This window comes from Eptatretus burgeri, chromosome 11, assembly GCF_056783735.1.
Source record: "Eptatretus burgeri isolate ZD-2024b chromosome 11, Ebu_testis_v1, whole genome shotgun sequence".
Lineage (NCBI taxonomy): Eukaryota > Metazoa > Chordata > Myxini > Myxiniformes > Myxinidae > Eptatretus > Eptatretus burgeri.
The window spans coordinates 3,603,716-3,621,215 of record NC_140971.1 but is presented as its reverse complement, the minus strand read 5'-3'; the positions used below and the strand labels follow the sequence as shown (position 1 = coordinate 3,621,215).

Here is a 17,500-nt window from a genome sequence, read left to right as displayed (position 1 = left end):
AGGAGGTGGAGTCAAGGATCAGGTAGGCGGGTGGGGTCGACATGGTGTGGGCGGAAACGAGGAGGCGGAGTTGAGCAGCAGGAGACACAGACCGACCGGGCAAGAGGGACTGCCCCGACCTTTATAGCACCCGCAGCTCGGGGGGAGGGGCCATGCCGAATCCAAACGTCATCACCCGAATCGGGCGCTCCGATTGGTCCTGACCCCTCACATAGCCCGCCAGCTTGGGCTGGAAACCGCCTCACTTAGTTTCCGGCAAGGCCACCCCAAACAGCGGCAACACTGCGCTCCGAAACAACGAGATGACATGAATCGCCCACACAGAAATTGGCCCACAAATCATCCCGCAAAAACCCCCAGGCGACCGGTCGAGGGTCCCGCATGCCCGCTCGGGCATTCGACCAGCGTCGATCAATGAGCTCGTTCTGCGTGCGCCAACGTGGCCCACACTGTACATTCCCTGGCTCGATCGCAGCCTCGCTGGCCGCAGAGACGAGAAGACGTTCACCATCCATGGAGAATCCACTGCTGCCAGCGAGGACCGAAGGTACATCACCATGGATAAATCGATGCACGTTTCACGAGCGGCGTACATGTCTGCTTTTGAGCACATTCCATACAGTGCACGCGGTTCCGCCATTACGCACATGGCCAGCACTCGCGTTCAGTTCACACAACTCCGCTAGCGTGTGCGTGGGGCGAAAACCAACATGCGTCGGTTATTGAGGTTAAAAAAAGAACAAGCCGCTTCTACCCGCACACTCATATCCTGCCCAACGCGGCATGGAGTCGGCTTTATTGGCCCCCGTACGTGTTTCGTGCAGCGTGGGCGTCGTGCTGGCCATGTTTCCCGTGCCGTGAAAGCACCATTCGTGCAGCCTCTTAAGAGGTATTTATTTGCATGCCTTTCTAATGCAATCGGCAATTCTCCCCAGACCATCGGAAGCTCGAGTCGACAATCCCGCATTGTCAGGCGCACATCATTCGCCGCACACGCCGGGTTTAGGGCTCGCCCGGGAACGAGAATCTCTTAGCAGCAGATCCCTCACCGTGGCACTGCACGCGCTGGCCTCCAAGGCGCACGTGGCTGATTTATCTCAGGAATAATCCGTAAAGAAGAAGAGTGGGGATGAAATTAAGGAAAAAATGATTTCAGCAACCCTCGCTCATAGATCATCGCAACGCATTCCCTTGTTGTCCCGCTAAACAAAAGGAAGGGGACTATCTACACGTATAATAATGGAATAACTGTCTTGGGACACCTATCTGTTGTATGCATGCGGTTCCGAGAACGGAACGGTTTCAGACGTCTCCGGGAGGTGTGCATTTAATATGACGGCTCAGTGATCACTAATCATTTGCCAAAGCAGCCGTTCTTTATGAACCATTTCGCTGGAGTGCTTAAGCCACTTTTCAGGCACTCTGCAATATTCTCACTGTCACTGAATTCTATATCGATCGACTTGAACAATGTTCAGGGACCCCTCGCCTACAATGGCCCTGCGTTGTTCTGTGGTCACTTTGGCATATATAAATACAAATAAAAACTCGAAGGGCACTCGGTAGAGCGCATACCTATGCCACGCAATGCCTGATCCACGAGAACATATCGGGCCCATTACATTTTGAGATATCGTGCTATACATAGTTTTTGGCCCTATCTCTATTTTCTCTCTATGGTTTTGGCCCTATTTTCATCTTCATGTTGCACTGCTTCGAGGTGCCTCAGTTTCTCCAGTGCATCACTAAGGGGTATGGTTGATATGCAAATGAATCCCGATTCACAGCTTTGATCAAGAATGGAAATTTGCTTGCCATATTTCTGTTGCAGCTGCAATTTGAGGGTGATAGTGTTGCGGGGCCGGGTATCGGTGGAGAGCACGACCGCTATAGGGAGCAGTAGAGTCAGCTCCACCGAACATACCGGAATTTAGGTCGTGACCCTCGGATAAGTCTGAAAGGCACGGGTCCCTTACTGGACCATGAATTGCCAATAATTCGACGGCGTGGGGTAGGGTCAATTGCCAAGCTTCAATATACCTAATTACCCACGCGGCAAAGCTACCGGGGAATTTACACCCTCGACGGACCTCAGGCGGAACGAGCCGTTACCGTGCCCGAACCGTGTGTAACCCGAGCGGAGGTTACCAAGGCCTGTCGGTCCAAATGAACAATTTACTGCCTTGCTATTTCTCAACACACACCATGCCAAGCCAATGAAAGAAACACAGAAATGAGCTGGAACATCTAACAAAAGGGATATTTATTTATAACAGGGCAGGGCAGCAGGCAAGATGGCAGAGTTAACCGAATAAAAGGAATACAATTTACACACACGGCATTTAAACGTTTCTCCTTAAAAGACGGGCCCACACACAAACACACACACACCCCCAAAAGAAATGGTGGCCATGGCCTTTATTGAAACCCCCAGCTCGGAGGGAAGGTGAGCTGGAGGTAAGAGACTGGCTTGGACCTTCCCGCTTCGTGCGGTTCTCGACGATCTGGCCCGGCGGGACTCGAACCAGCAACACAATGCCGCTCCAAACACCAGGTACAGAGGGTAGCATTGGGCACTGGCACGCTCCACCGGCCAAACAGGCGACAAGGCGGGCAAAGCAAGTCAGCTGGGCAGGCAGGCAAGCAATTCTCCTCCGGCTCGCAGGCAGGCAATTCATGGTGGGAAGACTGTCTCAGCGGGTCGCCCCCACACAATTATCCCTTTTCCTTGATAGGTGTGAGGGATCCGTCTCGCGTCATTCCGACCTCATTGGACAGGCGTGTCGGGCAATCTCCCGGCCATCCGAGATTGGTCGGGGGGGGTGGGGGGGAGGGTGCTCATGTCTCCACTCCTCGACCAGGGAGTCGAGCAGCAATATGTTGCATTGGCTCCCCATTGGCCGAGAGGCAGCAGACATGCTCGCACCCCTCTGATTGGCTGAGAGGGGTGCCATGCCCGTATTTGGAGCAAAATCCAAGACGCCAACGTCCAAAGAAACCCCGCCTGGCACATTGGACTCCGCCCACGGCTGTGCTTGACACGCATGCCCGTGGGAAAGGCCGATGGTGAAGAAGCGAAGATGGGCGTTGTTGTAGTTGAAGTTTAACATGTAAAAATCCTAACTATAAAATAACTCACAGCGCACGTACAACGAATCACCCATTAAACATAGGACGGGACCCTAACTAGAAACACATACTTACCGATATAGCTGATCTGTAGGACCTGGCTGTTGTGTGCAGTAAGCTTTCAAATTCGCAACAATAGATCGGTACGAGTCTCCTGTTTTGTCTCCAAGCTCTCGTAAAATGGCCCTGTATTGGTCCCGCAGTGACTTCACCAAATACCCATACCACATATGTCATGGAAAAGGGGGATCTCCAGCTGTTCTCGGAGTCGCTCGAATGCAACATCATACAGGTTTTGTTTTGTTGATTTCCCAGTGGGGACACGATGTGCTTTGAATGCAGCCATGCATGGCTTGTGGTATGATATATCATTGGCCACCATGTCATGTCCTTTACCAACCAGTCTGAAGAGAATGTCCTCTCTTTTTAGTTGCTTTGCCTTATCTATGATGCTCTGCTGACTGTTTTCTGTAGATACTCTGCATGTTGGCTCTTTGCCACGCATCCACCGTTTGTTGCAGATGAGGCATGCATTCTTCGCATCAAATGTTGGTGTGTTGCTCCTGGTTAACCTTGAATGCTGGGAAGAGGTGCTGCACCCAGGCTGGTTCAAGTCTTCAGCATCACTTCTTCCTTGGTTCTTCTTTTCAGCAAGTTTGTAACACCTCTCATTCGTGTACCAGTTTCTACACTTACTGTGCCATTTGGGTATCTTGTCTGTCAGCCATGTACCAGTAGCCGAGTCATGTTTGAGTCTCTCAAATGTCTAATCTTGTTGAGCCTTCATGGCCAAAACTAGTTTGTCTGTTGTGATATTATATAGTCCCTTTGCGCCAAGACCTTGACATATTGTTGTGGGCTGGGGTTCGGTGGAAATAAACGACCACGATGTGGAACAGTGGAGTAGTCTCCCACCGAACACCCGGAATTTAGGTCATGACTCTCGGACAACTCTGAAAGATCACGGGTCACTTAGAGGACCGTGGTTGCCAATATTTTGACGGCGTGAGGTAGGGTCCACTTGTCTAATTCCAATTTACCTAAGTACTCATGCCGTCCAACTCCCGGGGAAACCACACCCTCGGCCGACTTTGTCCGAATCGAGTCGCTATCACCGACTCGGATCCGGCATAACTGAGCGGAAGTTACCAAAGCTGCGCCGGACCAAATGAACAATTTACGGCACGAACGGCCTTACTATTTCTCAATACGCACCTTGCTGGGCCAATAAAGGAAAGCATAGAAAATGAGCTGGTACATTTAATAGGGGTTTATTTATAACAAAAATCGGGGAGGGAGACACAGAACAGAGTTATCACGAATAAACAAATGTAATGTACAATGAACAACACTTAACAATTTCGACTTACAGACGGGCCCCCCCCCCCACACACACACACACACACACACACACACACACACACACACACACACACACACACACACACACACACACACACACACACACACGAAACTGGACCCCATGGGTCTTTATTCGGTAGAGCCAGGCCGGGGTACCTTCCCACCTCGTGCGGTCACACCGACTCCGAATCACCACGGTGGGACTCGAACCCACGACCCGAAGTCCACGGCCCACGTCCCCGGCAGCTCGGCCGCCACCACCACGAGAATCCATCGCAAAGGGCTGCAGAGGATGACCGAGACCAAGCCAATCGCCACCAAGACCGCAGACGCTCAGCAGTTGCCACGATCACTGCTCTTCGGTCACCACCACCACGGTGAGCCACCGCAAAGGACCGCAGACCGCTCAAACCATGACTACAGACCAAGCCAATCGCCACAATCACTCCTGTCTGCCGTCCTCTCGTCTCTCTTTCTCTCTTCCAGGTGGGAGGGGTTTCTTTTCTCGCCACTCGCCTCCTGATTGGACGAGGGGTTGTCGGACGACTCGTGGTCAGCCTCCCGATTGGCTGGGGCATGCGTGTGGTGCTCGCCTTTCACTCATTGGCTGGAGGAAACAGTCCATGCCCTTTCTTGGAGCGGAGTCTCAATCTGAAGCGACGGAGGCTCCGCCCACGCCTTCAGTCAAAAACACATGGGCAATGGTGACTGGGTCAAGTGAGGGACGGTGGCGTTGTTGTTGTTGTAGTTGTGGTAAAAACCTCACTAAAAAAGAACTCGCAGCACACACACGAAATTCCCATTAGACATAGGGGATGGATTGTAACTATAAACACGTACTTCTCGAAATAACTGAACTACGGGGACTCTGGCTGTTTGTGTGCACAAGGTTTCCAAATGCGTAACAATATGATGCACTTTCTGTCGTCAATGTCAGTGTCCTGGTGTCTCCTCTTGGGTTCCTTTTTCAGTGACAAGCTTCCCTCCAGCACCCGTTTCTCTGCCTGTGTCATCGTCGTTCCGCTCATGCAATCACCTGCAACAAAACCACCACCATGTTATGCATACTAGCAACTAGAATACATGCAAACTATTGATACGCTACACTTACATGCAAACTTCTGACATGCTAGACTACATGCACACTACACAATGCCCACACCACTACAGATCACACCGTTTTGGACATTTCTGCCCACATTATTTTTTATGACTGTGGCTCCAGCGACACTGGTCTTTTTCGAGGACGGTCTGTGCCTTCAGCTATGTTTTCAGCGATGAAAGGACGTTGACGATAGAAATACAGGACACTAGACGATTAAGATGCACGTGCGGTTAAGATGACGACGAATGACTAGACATATCACGATGGAGAGACGATGAGGTTGACGATGATGATTGACGATTGAGGATAGTGGTACGATTTGGATGACGATAGACGTTAACGAATGAAATGAGCGATTGACGGGGACCATTGACGTGACGATAATAGAAAGGTTGACGTGACGGTTTCACTAAAAACAGAGGAACAATGACCAGGCTTTATCAGTCAATAAGAAAACAATCAAATAGCTGGTACATGAATACTTACAACTTCGAAGCTTGGTAACAATTTAGAAACAGATTAAAGCGGGAATAAATAGACATAAACCATACAGCGTGCACCACAGGCCACGGGTCTGTTTCCTTTTGACGTCAATGCGCTCGTGCTAAACGTAACGTCACTCTTGTGACGTCACTCCTCCTGTGACGTGACTGGCTGCGGCGACGATCTGCAGTAACAAGGAATGCAGACGATCCGAACTGGAAAAAAACTGCAAACTAAATAATTTATTCTTGGACACAGGATCGACCAACTTGTGGATCTTATCTGGTCGACAAATTATTCATCTTCAAAAAGACAATTTTTGTAATAAATATGAGTTTCAAGCAGTTTTTTTTCACATTTTATCTCAAAACTAAATATGGTGTTAGATTCCCCATATGTGAAAACCTACAAAAGCACATTTCATTCAAGTTTGTACCTTGTTGAGTCAAAAAGATTTGTACATAAATACATTTCAGCCCGTCGGTGGCGACCATCTTGGAGTTCTCAATTTTGAGGCATTATGGGCCATTTTTGAGCTGGGCATACAGCAGATTTGAGTTCAGCACGCTTCAATACCCCTAAAAAGCTTGTATGCCATAAATTAACACCATTTGCATTCGGGGTTAAGATTTTTTGAAAATTGACCCCGTCTATAACAATTGACGACGTCATGGTGATTTAAAAATATGGTGGCCATCTTGGACGCCATATTGAATTGCAGAATTACAGTAGCCTGTTGGAAAGGTTGTCCACCCAGAAGTCGTTGCTGGGGGTCTAAGGAATCCAACCATATACACAACAACCTTTTATAGCAGACCGTGTCTGGTTGACCACTCTTGCCCCCTCGGTGGTGTGTTGTGATTTGTCCCTTCTCCCTCACCTCTTTTTGTTTGTTAGTTGTCAGTAGGTTTGTTACCTCCGCCATCCAAGGTGGACGGAGGTTAAGTTTTCACCTGTCTGTCTGTGAGCAGGATATCTCAAAAAGTTGTGGATGGATTCGGACGAAACTTGGTGGACAGGTTGGGTGTATGACGAGGAAGAATTGATTCAATTTTGGTGAAGATCAGGATCCAGATACGGCCGATCAGTGAATACAAACCATGAACCGTTCACCTGGAGGAGGTGCGTGCCCCACTGAACGCCGTTCTAGTTCAGCTTGTGTGCAGATTGCTCACCCCCCCCCCCCAGTGTCCTTTCCTCCTCCCCTTGATCTCTCTCACATATTCTGCTGTTGGTGTTTCCCCCTTATAGGCCAGTTATGGTATGTATGCCAGTTATGGTATGGTATGTCCTAGTTATGTGTGAGAAAGAACCGTTGCTATGGACCCCTCCGTTGCCTAGCAACGGCCGAAAAACCTCTAAATGTGGGGGTATTTTAACGAAAAAACAATCTGCAGCATTAACCCTTGAAGCTAGAATCATGAATTTTCTTGTGCTTAATCCTCAGGTCATTCCCCATCGAACGGGCCCATCGCGTCAGGTTCTATTGGGTAGGTCAGATTTTTTGGTACTTAATCAACCAGCTTGACACAAAGCTACAAGAGGTCTCGTATGAAAGATGGGGATCTCAGTAACTCATTTTGCCCTGTTATCCTCATTTTTTGGTTTGCGTCCCATGAAATATTCACACCTGAAGGATACCCCCATTCGAAAATTTTGACCATTTGCGAAAATCAGTGAATTAGACATAACTACAAAGCAATGCGCCCTATTTTTACATGATTGGTATTGAAATGTGCAGAATGAACAGGGGAATACTACTAGTTACTTAATGGAATACTTCTCGATAAATATATGTACATTTGAGTGCTTTTAATAGAAAAAAAAGACGTAATTTCCGGACCGCTAACTTCGAAAATCATCAACTACAGAAACAAACATCTGCCAATTGTCATATTTTTTCTTTATTTTATATGTGTTCAGTTTACCATATCAATATAATGAGAATATTTTGAAACAAATTTCTACTAGCAAATTATACAATATAGTGACTGAAGTTTACACAAGTGATGTGATAACTATATGTTACACCAATACACATTGTTCTACGAGAAATGAACTAAAACATATTTTGAGTGAGTCTCCTCGATATGTTCAACCATCAGTGTCCGTGTCATTTTGGTCACCATGTGACAGTTCGTTGCCACACTGCCTGTCACTGGTGGCACACATGCACTCGTTGGTGCAAGGCAAACTGTCTTGTGAGCAGCTGCAGCTGTTGGTACATGGTTCACTACCATGGCATGAACACACAAGACCATCTAACATCTCCGCTGATGTGGGTCCATCAAACAATGTGGGATGCAGCACACCTCCTCTGTACCACCCACGACCCTCTGGTGTGGGAATTTCTGGATTTGCCAGGTGGGCATTCATCCATACTCGGGTTTGGTGAACGGATCTCTTCACATGTTTGAGAAAAGCTGGTTCGGACGGAGGCAACTTATGCACTGGGACATCTTTGGTCGCTGCGCGTTTCTCCCGAAGATCATTCAAATTTGTGTGTGCATCCATATATTTCCCTTGAGAATCATACATTGCACTGACTAAATGTCTTGAAGCAGCCACTGCCTCCTGGAGATCGTCAGTGGCGAGGACTTCGAGGTGTGGACCATTATTCTGAAGATGCAGTATCTTCATAGCTTTCCATGCTTTCTTTTTACCATAGCCGAAGAATGCTGATACAGAGTCACATCCTGTCAGGGCATGAAACGCAGGAAGCCGGGTACACATTTCTGGAAGCAAGCTGTAACATATCTGATGGACCGGGATAAGCTTGCATCCTGCTGATGTTCTTTTCTCTATCCATATTTCGGCAGTGTCCCGCAACTGTGGAAAGTAGTGGACTGCTAAGCCAAGCACATCAGTGTCTGCTGATTTGATTGTAATGGACCCACGCACATTGTTACGTCTGAACTCATCACGGCATGCTTCACATGAAGAAATATCCAAGAATCTGCCTCTTCCTGCATTGATGCAAGTTGACTGTCATGATACATTCCTGCAGATGAAAGGCATGCTGTAAGCGAACCATCAGAGAAGCCACCAGCCAAATAGATCCACTTTTAAATGATTAACGAAAGACCACTTTTAAGCATTATTGCATAATGGGTAGAGCATTTATGATGTGTCCATACAATTGGCATTGGCGTTCTACAACCCTGGAAGAGAAGGAATTGAATAAAAAAATAGATATATTAGGTTTAACTAATTGCTTAGCTATAGCCTTTCAGTAGTGTCCATTTTTGCACAACCATGCAGGACAACCTCGGTGCATGGATGAGAGCGATGGTGAGGATGATAATTATGTTATCACGTTTTATCATATCTTCTTTAATATTGTAAAGGATGACTACTGAACATAGCAATGTCAACATCGGATTTGAAAAATCGCCTTCTCTGATATTTTCCTGATGGCGGTCCTAAAAATTTAGAAAATTATTGTATTTTGTCAATAAAGGCATATAAATTAACATACAACGATGTGGTTGTGATACTACATTATTCTCCTGTCCAATCGACACATTTCAATACCAAAGGTGTAGGAAGAGGGCTCTTTGTCTTGTAGTTTATGGGAAATTATGTGATTTTTCTGAAATGGTCCAAATATTCAGACGGGTGTATCCTTCAAATGTGAATATTTCATGGACCGCACACCAAAATATGAGGACAACAGGGCTAAATGTGTTACTGAGATCACCATCTTTCATATGAGACCTGTTGTAGCTTTGTGTCAAGCCGGTTGATTAAACTCCTAAAATATAGCCCTTTATCGAGGTTTACCGCTGGCCTATTACCATTTCCTTCTACGCTGCTCTTCCACGAGCCTCGACCATGTATGTACAGTTCGGTATATTGGTTCACGAGCGCCAGCCAGAGTGACCACCATATTCATTATGTGTGTGCCTGTCTGTCTGTTGGGTAGTCGATCTAGTCGAAATTTTTTTTTTTTTTTGAGATTTGTTGTACCCTTATTATCAGTATTTAAAATGGCGATTTCAGTTAATAGAATGGCGATTTCGATGAAACTTGGTTGGTAGGTTCATACCATGACCTCGTTGTGTGCAAATGAGAACCGTTGCTATGGACACCACCGTTGCCTAACAAAGGGACTTTGAAATTTTTGAAAAATCATAAAAAATTAATTTTTTCGAAAATCAAAAATCGTGCCATGAGCGACTGTGGGCAGTACATTCAGCCATAGTGTCAAAAATTTCCAGCCGGATCCTATGAAAACTGTCGGAGAAGATAGACTTTGAATGAACCCTGGTCGAAAACAATAAAAAAACGAAGTTCATTATATCTCAGAGACTATGAGTCAGATATACATGAAACTGGTATGGTATGTTCATGGTATGTCCTTGTTATGTGTGAGAAAGAACCGTTGCTATGGACCCCTCTGTTGCCTAGCAACGGCCGAAAAACCTCTAAATGTGGGGGTATTTTAACGATAAAACAATCTGTAGCATTAACCCTTGAAGCTAGAATCATGAATTTTCTTGTGCTTAATCCTCAGGTCATTCCCCATTGAACGGGCCCATCGTGCCAGGTTCTATTGGGTAGGCGACCACCCATGTACACCTACCGGCTTGTCTGTGTGTCTGTGTGTCTGTGTGTCTGTCCAGAGCATAACTCTGTGGACTTTGATCCGATCTTGATGAAACTTGGTTATGTGTTCGATATCAATGTCGAGTTGTGTTTTCCTGGATGAGGGCGTGGCTACGCTCATTGTGGGCGGAGCAACGCCCAAAAAATAGCCATTTTTAGGGGGTAGTCGGATTAAAAATCTATATTCTCCGAGAGAATTGACTGAATGGAATGGGTTCTTCGGTATTTGAATAGCAAAATGAATTATCTAAAACTTGTTGTTGTCCGATTTTTCATTTTCTTCCCAAGGTCAAGGTCACAAGGACAAAAAGTTAGAAAATTGCGAATTTTGACATAAAAATCATACGACCGCCCAAACTTTGAGAGCTCGGATGTCAATATTTTTTATGCGTAATCTTGAGGTCATTCCCCACCGAAAGTCTTGAAACCATTTTGCTCTATCTCGAACACCTTGCCCGTGGCGCCCCCTTCAAGCTTGTTTTAATGCTGATTTAATTAAAGTATGGATAATCCGAGGAGTGCAAAATGCCATATAGCCTATATGACATTATATTGTTCCTGGATTGTTCCAGAGGAAGTTTTGCACCAAAGGTCATAATCCTTGACCTTTGACCTTTAAAGGCCACAAAGGTCAAATTTTCAAAGTTGTGGGAATCGAACCGGGTTTTCGACCTTCTTCGACGAACTAACTCCAATAAGCTATAGCACGTATCCTGTTTCCTTATTTTAATGTCCACAACATTGTTTTGTGACCTTTCAAGGTTATGCAAAGGTCAAATTTTCAAAGTTGTTGAACGAAACCGGGTTTTCGACATTTTGCAGCTAATAACCCGTCACTCGTACCACATCATGTTGATCATTTTTATAACTTGGTCAAACATTATCACATCGTCTCATCCTTGACTCCTGAAACGATCCACATCGTCACATACCGCTCGTGACCATCGTCGTCTTCAGACCTGTTAAAATACGGTATTCGTTGCCCTTTTTGGAGACACTCACATGTTTATTTCTTCCTTCACCGGATTATTTATTTTCTTCTCGTTTTCTGAACACGCGTCCAAAGCTTCTCAAACCTTATATTTCCAAAGTAACGGTTACAAAGTGGCTCTCATCTGATAATATAACGTACTCGCTACGTCGCTACGTCGCTACGTCACACGTCACCACGTCAATTGTGGAACGTCAACACGCGCGGAATGACGTAAGACGTACCCGAACAGGGCCTCGCATTGGCTTCAGATTGCTGGGCCTCAGGCTTTCGGGTTTTTTTTTTTGGATCTGTGTGTTTTTTTTTTTACGGTTTCGATACAGACGAGGCGCTTACCCCGCAGAGTTACGATCCGCTTCGCTTTTCCTCGGTCGGCTCGCACTCCCTCGCTTCGCCGTGCTTCTCGTCGGTTTTTTTTTCCTTCCGAACTTTGGGCTCCAGACCAGAGGGGTGTGCGCGGCTCAACGGGCGAGTCTCGCCCCGAGGCTCGGGGAGGGGGGGGGAACGTCCGTTCGGAGAGTCCGGCCGGCTCGGTCGGTGCCGAGCCGCTCCCGTTAAAGTTCGATAAACGACCACGAGGTGTGAATGAGTGTAAAGGTGCGTGATCTCATTCGTGATAAAGCCGACTTTGTCGTGACGTAACAGTACTCCGGTGAGTCCTTAAAGTCCCCGAGGATTTTTTTTGGGGGGGAGGGGGAGCCACGTCGGTGAGAGACAGATGGCAAATGGACAGGAAATTGTATGTGACGACTGGGAGGAAGCGGCAGATACAGGCGTAAGTGTCTCCATTTGATTGTGTTACTTCATTCGATGTATGATCGCAATCAATCCTTCATGATATACACAGTATATACTTCATGATATACACGTGATCGCGCGTCACATATAAATATATATATATATATATATATATATATATATATATATATATATATATATATATATATATTTAATTTATTCATTCTGATCTCTCCCCCGAACGCCTCCAGGTGTATCCACTACCGCTCATCGCACTCGTCCATTGTCTCTCGGATCGTGTCCTTGGCTTTGTCTGTCTGGCACAAGTCCGAGCGTGAAACTGCTGTCCGAGTTCGTGGACTCGGAAGGGACGACTCTTGATATTAACTGATTAAGTGTTATCTGTAAAGCAGGGGGGAGTCTTTGACTTCCTTATTGCAAAGCTTGGATGATCTGTTGTTGTTGTTGCGTTTCTACAAAACTTCCAGCTCATGGAAGAGATGGAGGATGAAACGTTAATACATTTTAAAGTGGAGCAGAGATGAAGAGGGGAAGGGGGGGGGTACTTACAGGTGTGGATTTGCGAGGAAATTAGGGGCATAACTAACAAAACAAGAAAAAGAGCAATCAGAGGGTGCACACCCTCGCCAGGACTTGTTTTGTGCGGCGTTTGTGTGCTGCTGTGTTATGTAATTAATAAGAGGCATAACTAGAACACTTTTATAACTGCCGGCAGTGAGGACCGGGTACCAAGACGTCCCACTTTGATCGGACACCTGACCCTGACCCACGATGTTTATTATTCAATTTCATTAAGAATGGGATTAAAATAAATTCAATTCAAATCAAATGGCAGACCAAATAGGTACAAGTCCTGCGTTGGATGAATCAGAAGGAAGCCGAACAAGCCAAAACCAAAGACCATGTCATAAGGAGGAACCTGGATAGGATTCCGGACCGCTACTCCGCTGCCCTCAAACCCATCCAGGCACACCCAAGTGAGCCTTATTGAAACAAGGACAAATGTGTCCAAGAGCCGCGTCCTAAAGGCAATAACAACAACAACTTCCGATATTTCGTCACGTGCCTTGATGGAGCCAATAGCGAGACCCGTCATGGAGGCTCCTGTTCATGACGAGAAAATCGTGTATTTACGAAATTGCAACACATTAAATGGAATAATCTTTAAATAGTAACGTGAACTTTTCGAAACTTTAAAGCAAATGTCCGAATATATTTAACAGTTCATGATAGACGCTCTCAAAAGGAACCCTCAATGCGAGGATGTGTAGAGGTGTTTAGTATTTAAGGACATTCGGATCCTGTATATAAAAGAGCCGAGTCCTAAAGGTTTTGTCTTCACCAGAAGAAGAAGAAGAATAACAACAACGCGGAGCTCTCTTAGAGCCAGCGTTCGCTACGCGAGCCGCGGCTAAAAAACCAAAAACAAAAAGAACCCAGACCAAAATTTTTTTAATAATTCTGGCTGCCAGACGATGTGTCCGATCAGATTGATATTTAAAACGTGTATTCCCCGTCACTACTCGATCATAACTGTGAAGTTTCACGTCGATTGATGAAGTTGTTCCACAGAAAGCATTTAATATTTTTCTTCAATCCAATATGGCTGCCAAACCATGTGACCTATGACGTCATATGTGTGAATCTTTTTTTCCTCATGGATAGGCGGTCATATCTGTGAAGTTTCGCCTCAATCTGTTCAGCCTTTTCAGAGAAGAAGATTTTCAAAGGATTATTTTTTTTTAAACAATATAGCTGCCGAATCACGTGACGGATGATGCCATCAATTTTTTTTTTCTATGGACCATTTTATCCCGAGATGACCCTCAAAATTTTTCATACTCATCAGATGGAGCGTTCTACACATGTAATTATGACATAACGGCACCTATGACGTCATTTAAAAAAATCACACTTATTCCCCATGGGGATTACTTGTGTGCCAAGTTTCAATTTTTTTCCTTGGTATGGTTTCAAAGATATAGAGGTCCAAAGTTTTTCCGTTTTTCCAACATGGCTGCCACACCACATGACCTATGATGTCATAATTATCACTAGCCAAACCCGCGTGAAGTTTCTAGAGTGAGGGTTCGTTAGGACGTCAATCTATCCAGTGTTCACAATGTGATTTGTAGAATTTATTTATATACAATGTTTCTTGTTGCATTTTTGTGTCAAATGCACCTTCTGAGGGAGTCAGCATGTGCAGAAGAGGGTTTTACATTGCAGACGCGTTTTCTAGGAGTGGCATTACACCTCTCAGCGGTGACGGTCTGTCGACGACAGACGTAATGACGTCAGTGAATGACCGACGATGTCATGACGTTATTACGCCTCTCAGCGGTAACGTCACACGTCGCCATGCAAACAAATGTAAAGATTAGAAAATCGCCAAAAATTCCCAAACCTCTCCGTCTGGCGCGATCTCACATTGCCTATGCTGTACATTAGACCGCAAAGCACCCGCATGCCGAAAGTGGCGACAATCCATCTGGCAGTTTCGGAGGAGATCCTGTTGCGGATTTGGAAACCTATCGCACACAACATTCAGGTCCTATAGCTCAGTTATATCGGTAAGTACATGTTGCCAGTTAGGGTCCCGTCCCTTGTCTAAGGGTGATTAAATGTAAATGCGCTGTGAGTTACTTTGATAGGGTTTTTCTTTTATTTTTACACCTTCCCCCCGCTCTGACTGGCGCCATTGTTCTTCGTGCGTTCAACCACTAACGTGGGCGGGGAATCGCATCCCCTCAGATCGAGACTCCGCCCAGGATGAGAGGATTGGGCCCCCCTGGCCAATCAGGGACCTCACCACCTCAGATCGAGTCCCCGCCCAGGATGAGAGGGGTCGGCCCCTCTGGCCAATCAGGGACCTCACCACCTCAGATCGAGACCCCGCCCAGGATGGGAGGGGTTGGCCCCCATGGCCAATCAGGAATCTCGCCACCTCAGATCGAGGGTGGGGATGGTGGAGAAGTTCCCCCCCCCCCAAAACAGGGTGAATATAGACGCGGGCGCTGATCTTGGTGAGGTACATCTGGGACATCACATCACATCACATCACATCTCGTTTTAGCTGGGCTTGGTCGTCGTCTGGAAGGTCTGGCGCCTTCTTGTCTTGGTGGTCGCCATCGTGGTCGTTGTCTTGCCAGGTTCATCTTGCTGGAGCGCTCGTCTTACTGGGCTCGTCGTGCTGTTCTTGGTGGTAATCGAGCTGGTCTGGAGACCTCGTCCTGTTGGGGCTTCGTCGTCACCGAGGGCTGGTCTTATCTTGTCTTGGTCGTCCTCCTCCTCCTCCTCCTCCGCGAATCGAGTCAGCTTGAAGACCACACGAGGTGGACAGGTCCAAGATAGACCCTGGTCTTCAGCTCGCCTGTCCCTCCGAGCTGAAGTCGCAATAAAGGCTTCAGCCACCACTTCTTTTGGGTGTGTGTGCGTGTGTGTGTCCGTGAGCCCGTCTGCCAAGTAGTAAACTGTGTAAGTACTTTTTGACTGCATATACGTACATTTATTAATATTCAGTTTAACTCTGCTTCTTCCGTGCTTCCCTTGTTCCCAAATTATTGTATAAATACACCCCATTTGTTCAATGTTTCAGCTCGTTCATGTCTATTCCTTCATTGACTTAGCGTGCTGCGTGTTGGAGAAATAGTAAAAGTAGTTATGGCTGTAAGGGGACATTTGGACCGACGGATCTCGGTGATTAAACCGCTCGGATCGCACACGGGTCAAGCGCGAATACGGCTCGGCTCGTACGGGAGCCGTCGAAGGTGTGAAGACTCGGTAGATCGCCACGTGGTCTCTAGGTATTTTGAAGATTTGGCGAATAACCCTGTACCACGTGGCCAAAATATTGACGCTTCGCGGTCCAAAAGGGACCCGTACTTTTCTGGAGTTTTCCGAAAAGTACGATCTGAATTCCGGGCGATCGGTGGAGCCGACTCCACAGCTCCATCTAGCGGTCGTGCTCGCGGCCGACGCCCGGCCCCGCAACAATACGTCCACAAAATATGGCTTAGCGTATTGATATAATAAATGAAAACATTATACACGAGTTATTCCTCCTATGGTGAAAATTTGGTCTCAATCCGACAAGTGGTTTTGGAAAAAAACCCACTGAAGTTCTGTGCGGACAAACACACACAGACAGACAGACAGACAAAGAAATGGACCAAAATGCAATACCCTCTCTCCTTCGGTGAGGGTATTAAATAGGGGCAATACCCCTGGGCGCTCACATGGTAGAATGATACTAAGGAGGAAGTCGTTGTGGGACGGAATCATCAAAATGTACCAATGAACCGATGTTACGGGCCCGATTTGTTTTGTTTTATTTATTTTTAATGTCGTGAACAAACTTTGGAACATAACGGGTGATGTAGGTTGTGGTCAAGTTTCATCGGAATTGTGTGTGTAGTTTGGTTTCAGAGAAGAAGTTGCAAGTGTTTACTGATGGACTGACGTGCTGACGGAGGATACGCTATCCCATAAACTCTCCGTAATGACGTTCCAGGTGAGGTAATAATACAGGTGTTCAGAAATCTCCAGGTGCGGAGGGGTACAGGTGTGTGTAGGGTTAAGAAGGTTATGAGCCATGAGTTGGACATGAGCCATTGTAACCTTGTTCATGACATTAAATAAATTGGGGTTAAAATTTTTTTTTAAAGACCCCTTTTAGGGGGTGTAAAGGGGGGATTGCCCCCAAATATGTATTTGCTTTCTTCTCCGAAACTACACACAATTTCGATGAAATCTGACCACCACCTTCATCACTTGTAATGTACCAAAGTTTCTTCATGCTATTTAAAAAATTGTGGTCGAAAGGGATTTATGATGGTGGGGGGGGGGCTGCCCCCAAAAATAGGTATTTGCTACAACTGCTTTATTGGTACATTTTGCTGAATACGTCCCACGTTGACTTCCTCTGTATCATTATTCCACCAGATGAGCACCCAAGGGTATTGCCCCTATTTTTTTCATATTTCCAGCATTTCATGTCACGTTCCAGGTGATTGACAGCTAACCCAATCCATAGCTGCAGCTGTGGTGATGGCTAACGAGTG

General features: G+C 46.4%; 1 protein-coding gene and 1 long non-coding RNA gene across 5 annotated transcripts in view; one reads left to right on the top strand and one right to left on the bottom strand.

The window, feature by feature from the left end:
* Positions 1–8,714: 8,714 nt before the first annotated feature.
* On the bottom strand, positions 8,715–11,829 carry LOC147016324 (uncharacterized). Its single transcript, XR_015049642.1, has 2 exons — positions 11,620–11,829; positions 8,715–9,080 (listed from the first exon to the last, which is right to left on the bottom strand). It is a non-coding gene; the product is annotated as an uncharacterized LOC147016324 (long non-coding RNA).
* An 85-nt stretch (positions 11,830–11,914) lies between these two features.
* SZRD1 (SUZ RNA binding domain containing 1) overlaps positions 11,915–17,500 on the top strand; it is a 28,002-nt gene continuing 22,416 nt past the window's right edge. The window contains exons 1-3 of one of the 4 annotated variants that reach the window (XM_085847806.1): positions 11,915–12,453; positions 15,590–15,863; positions 16,855–16,950. In XM_085847806.1, coding sequence (XP_085703932.1) covers positions 16,939–16,950 — 12 coding nt within the window. In that variant the 5' untranslated portion in view covers positions 11,915–12,453; positions 15,590–15,863; positions 16,855–16,938. The remainder of the gene's footprint in view (positions 12,454–15,589; positions 15,864–16,854; positions 16,951–17,500) is intronic. The other 3 variants (XM_085847805.1, XM_085847807.1, XM_085847804.1) reach the window with 3 other exon arrangements.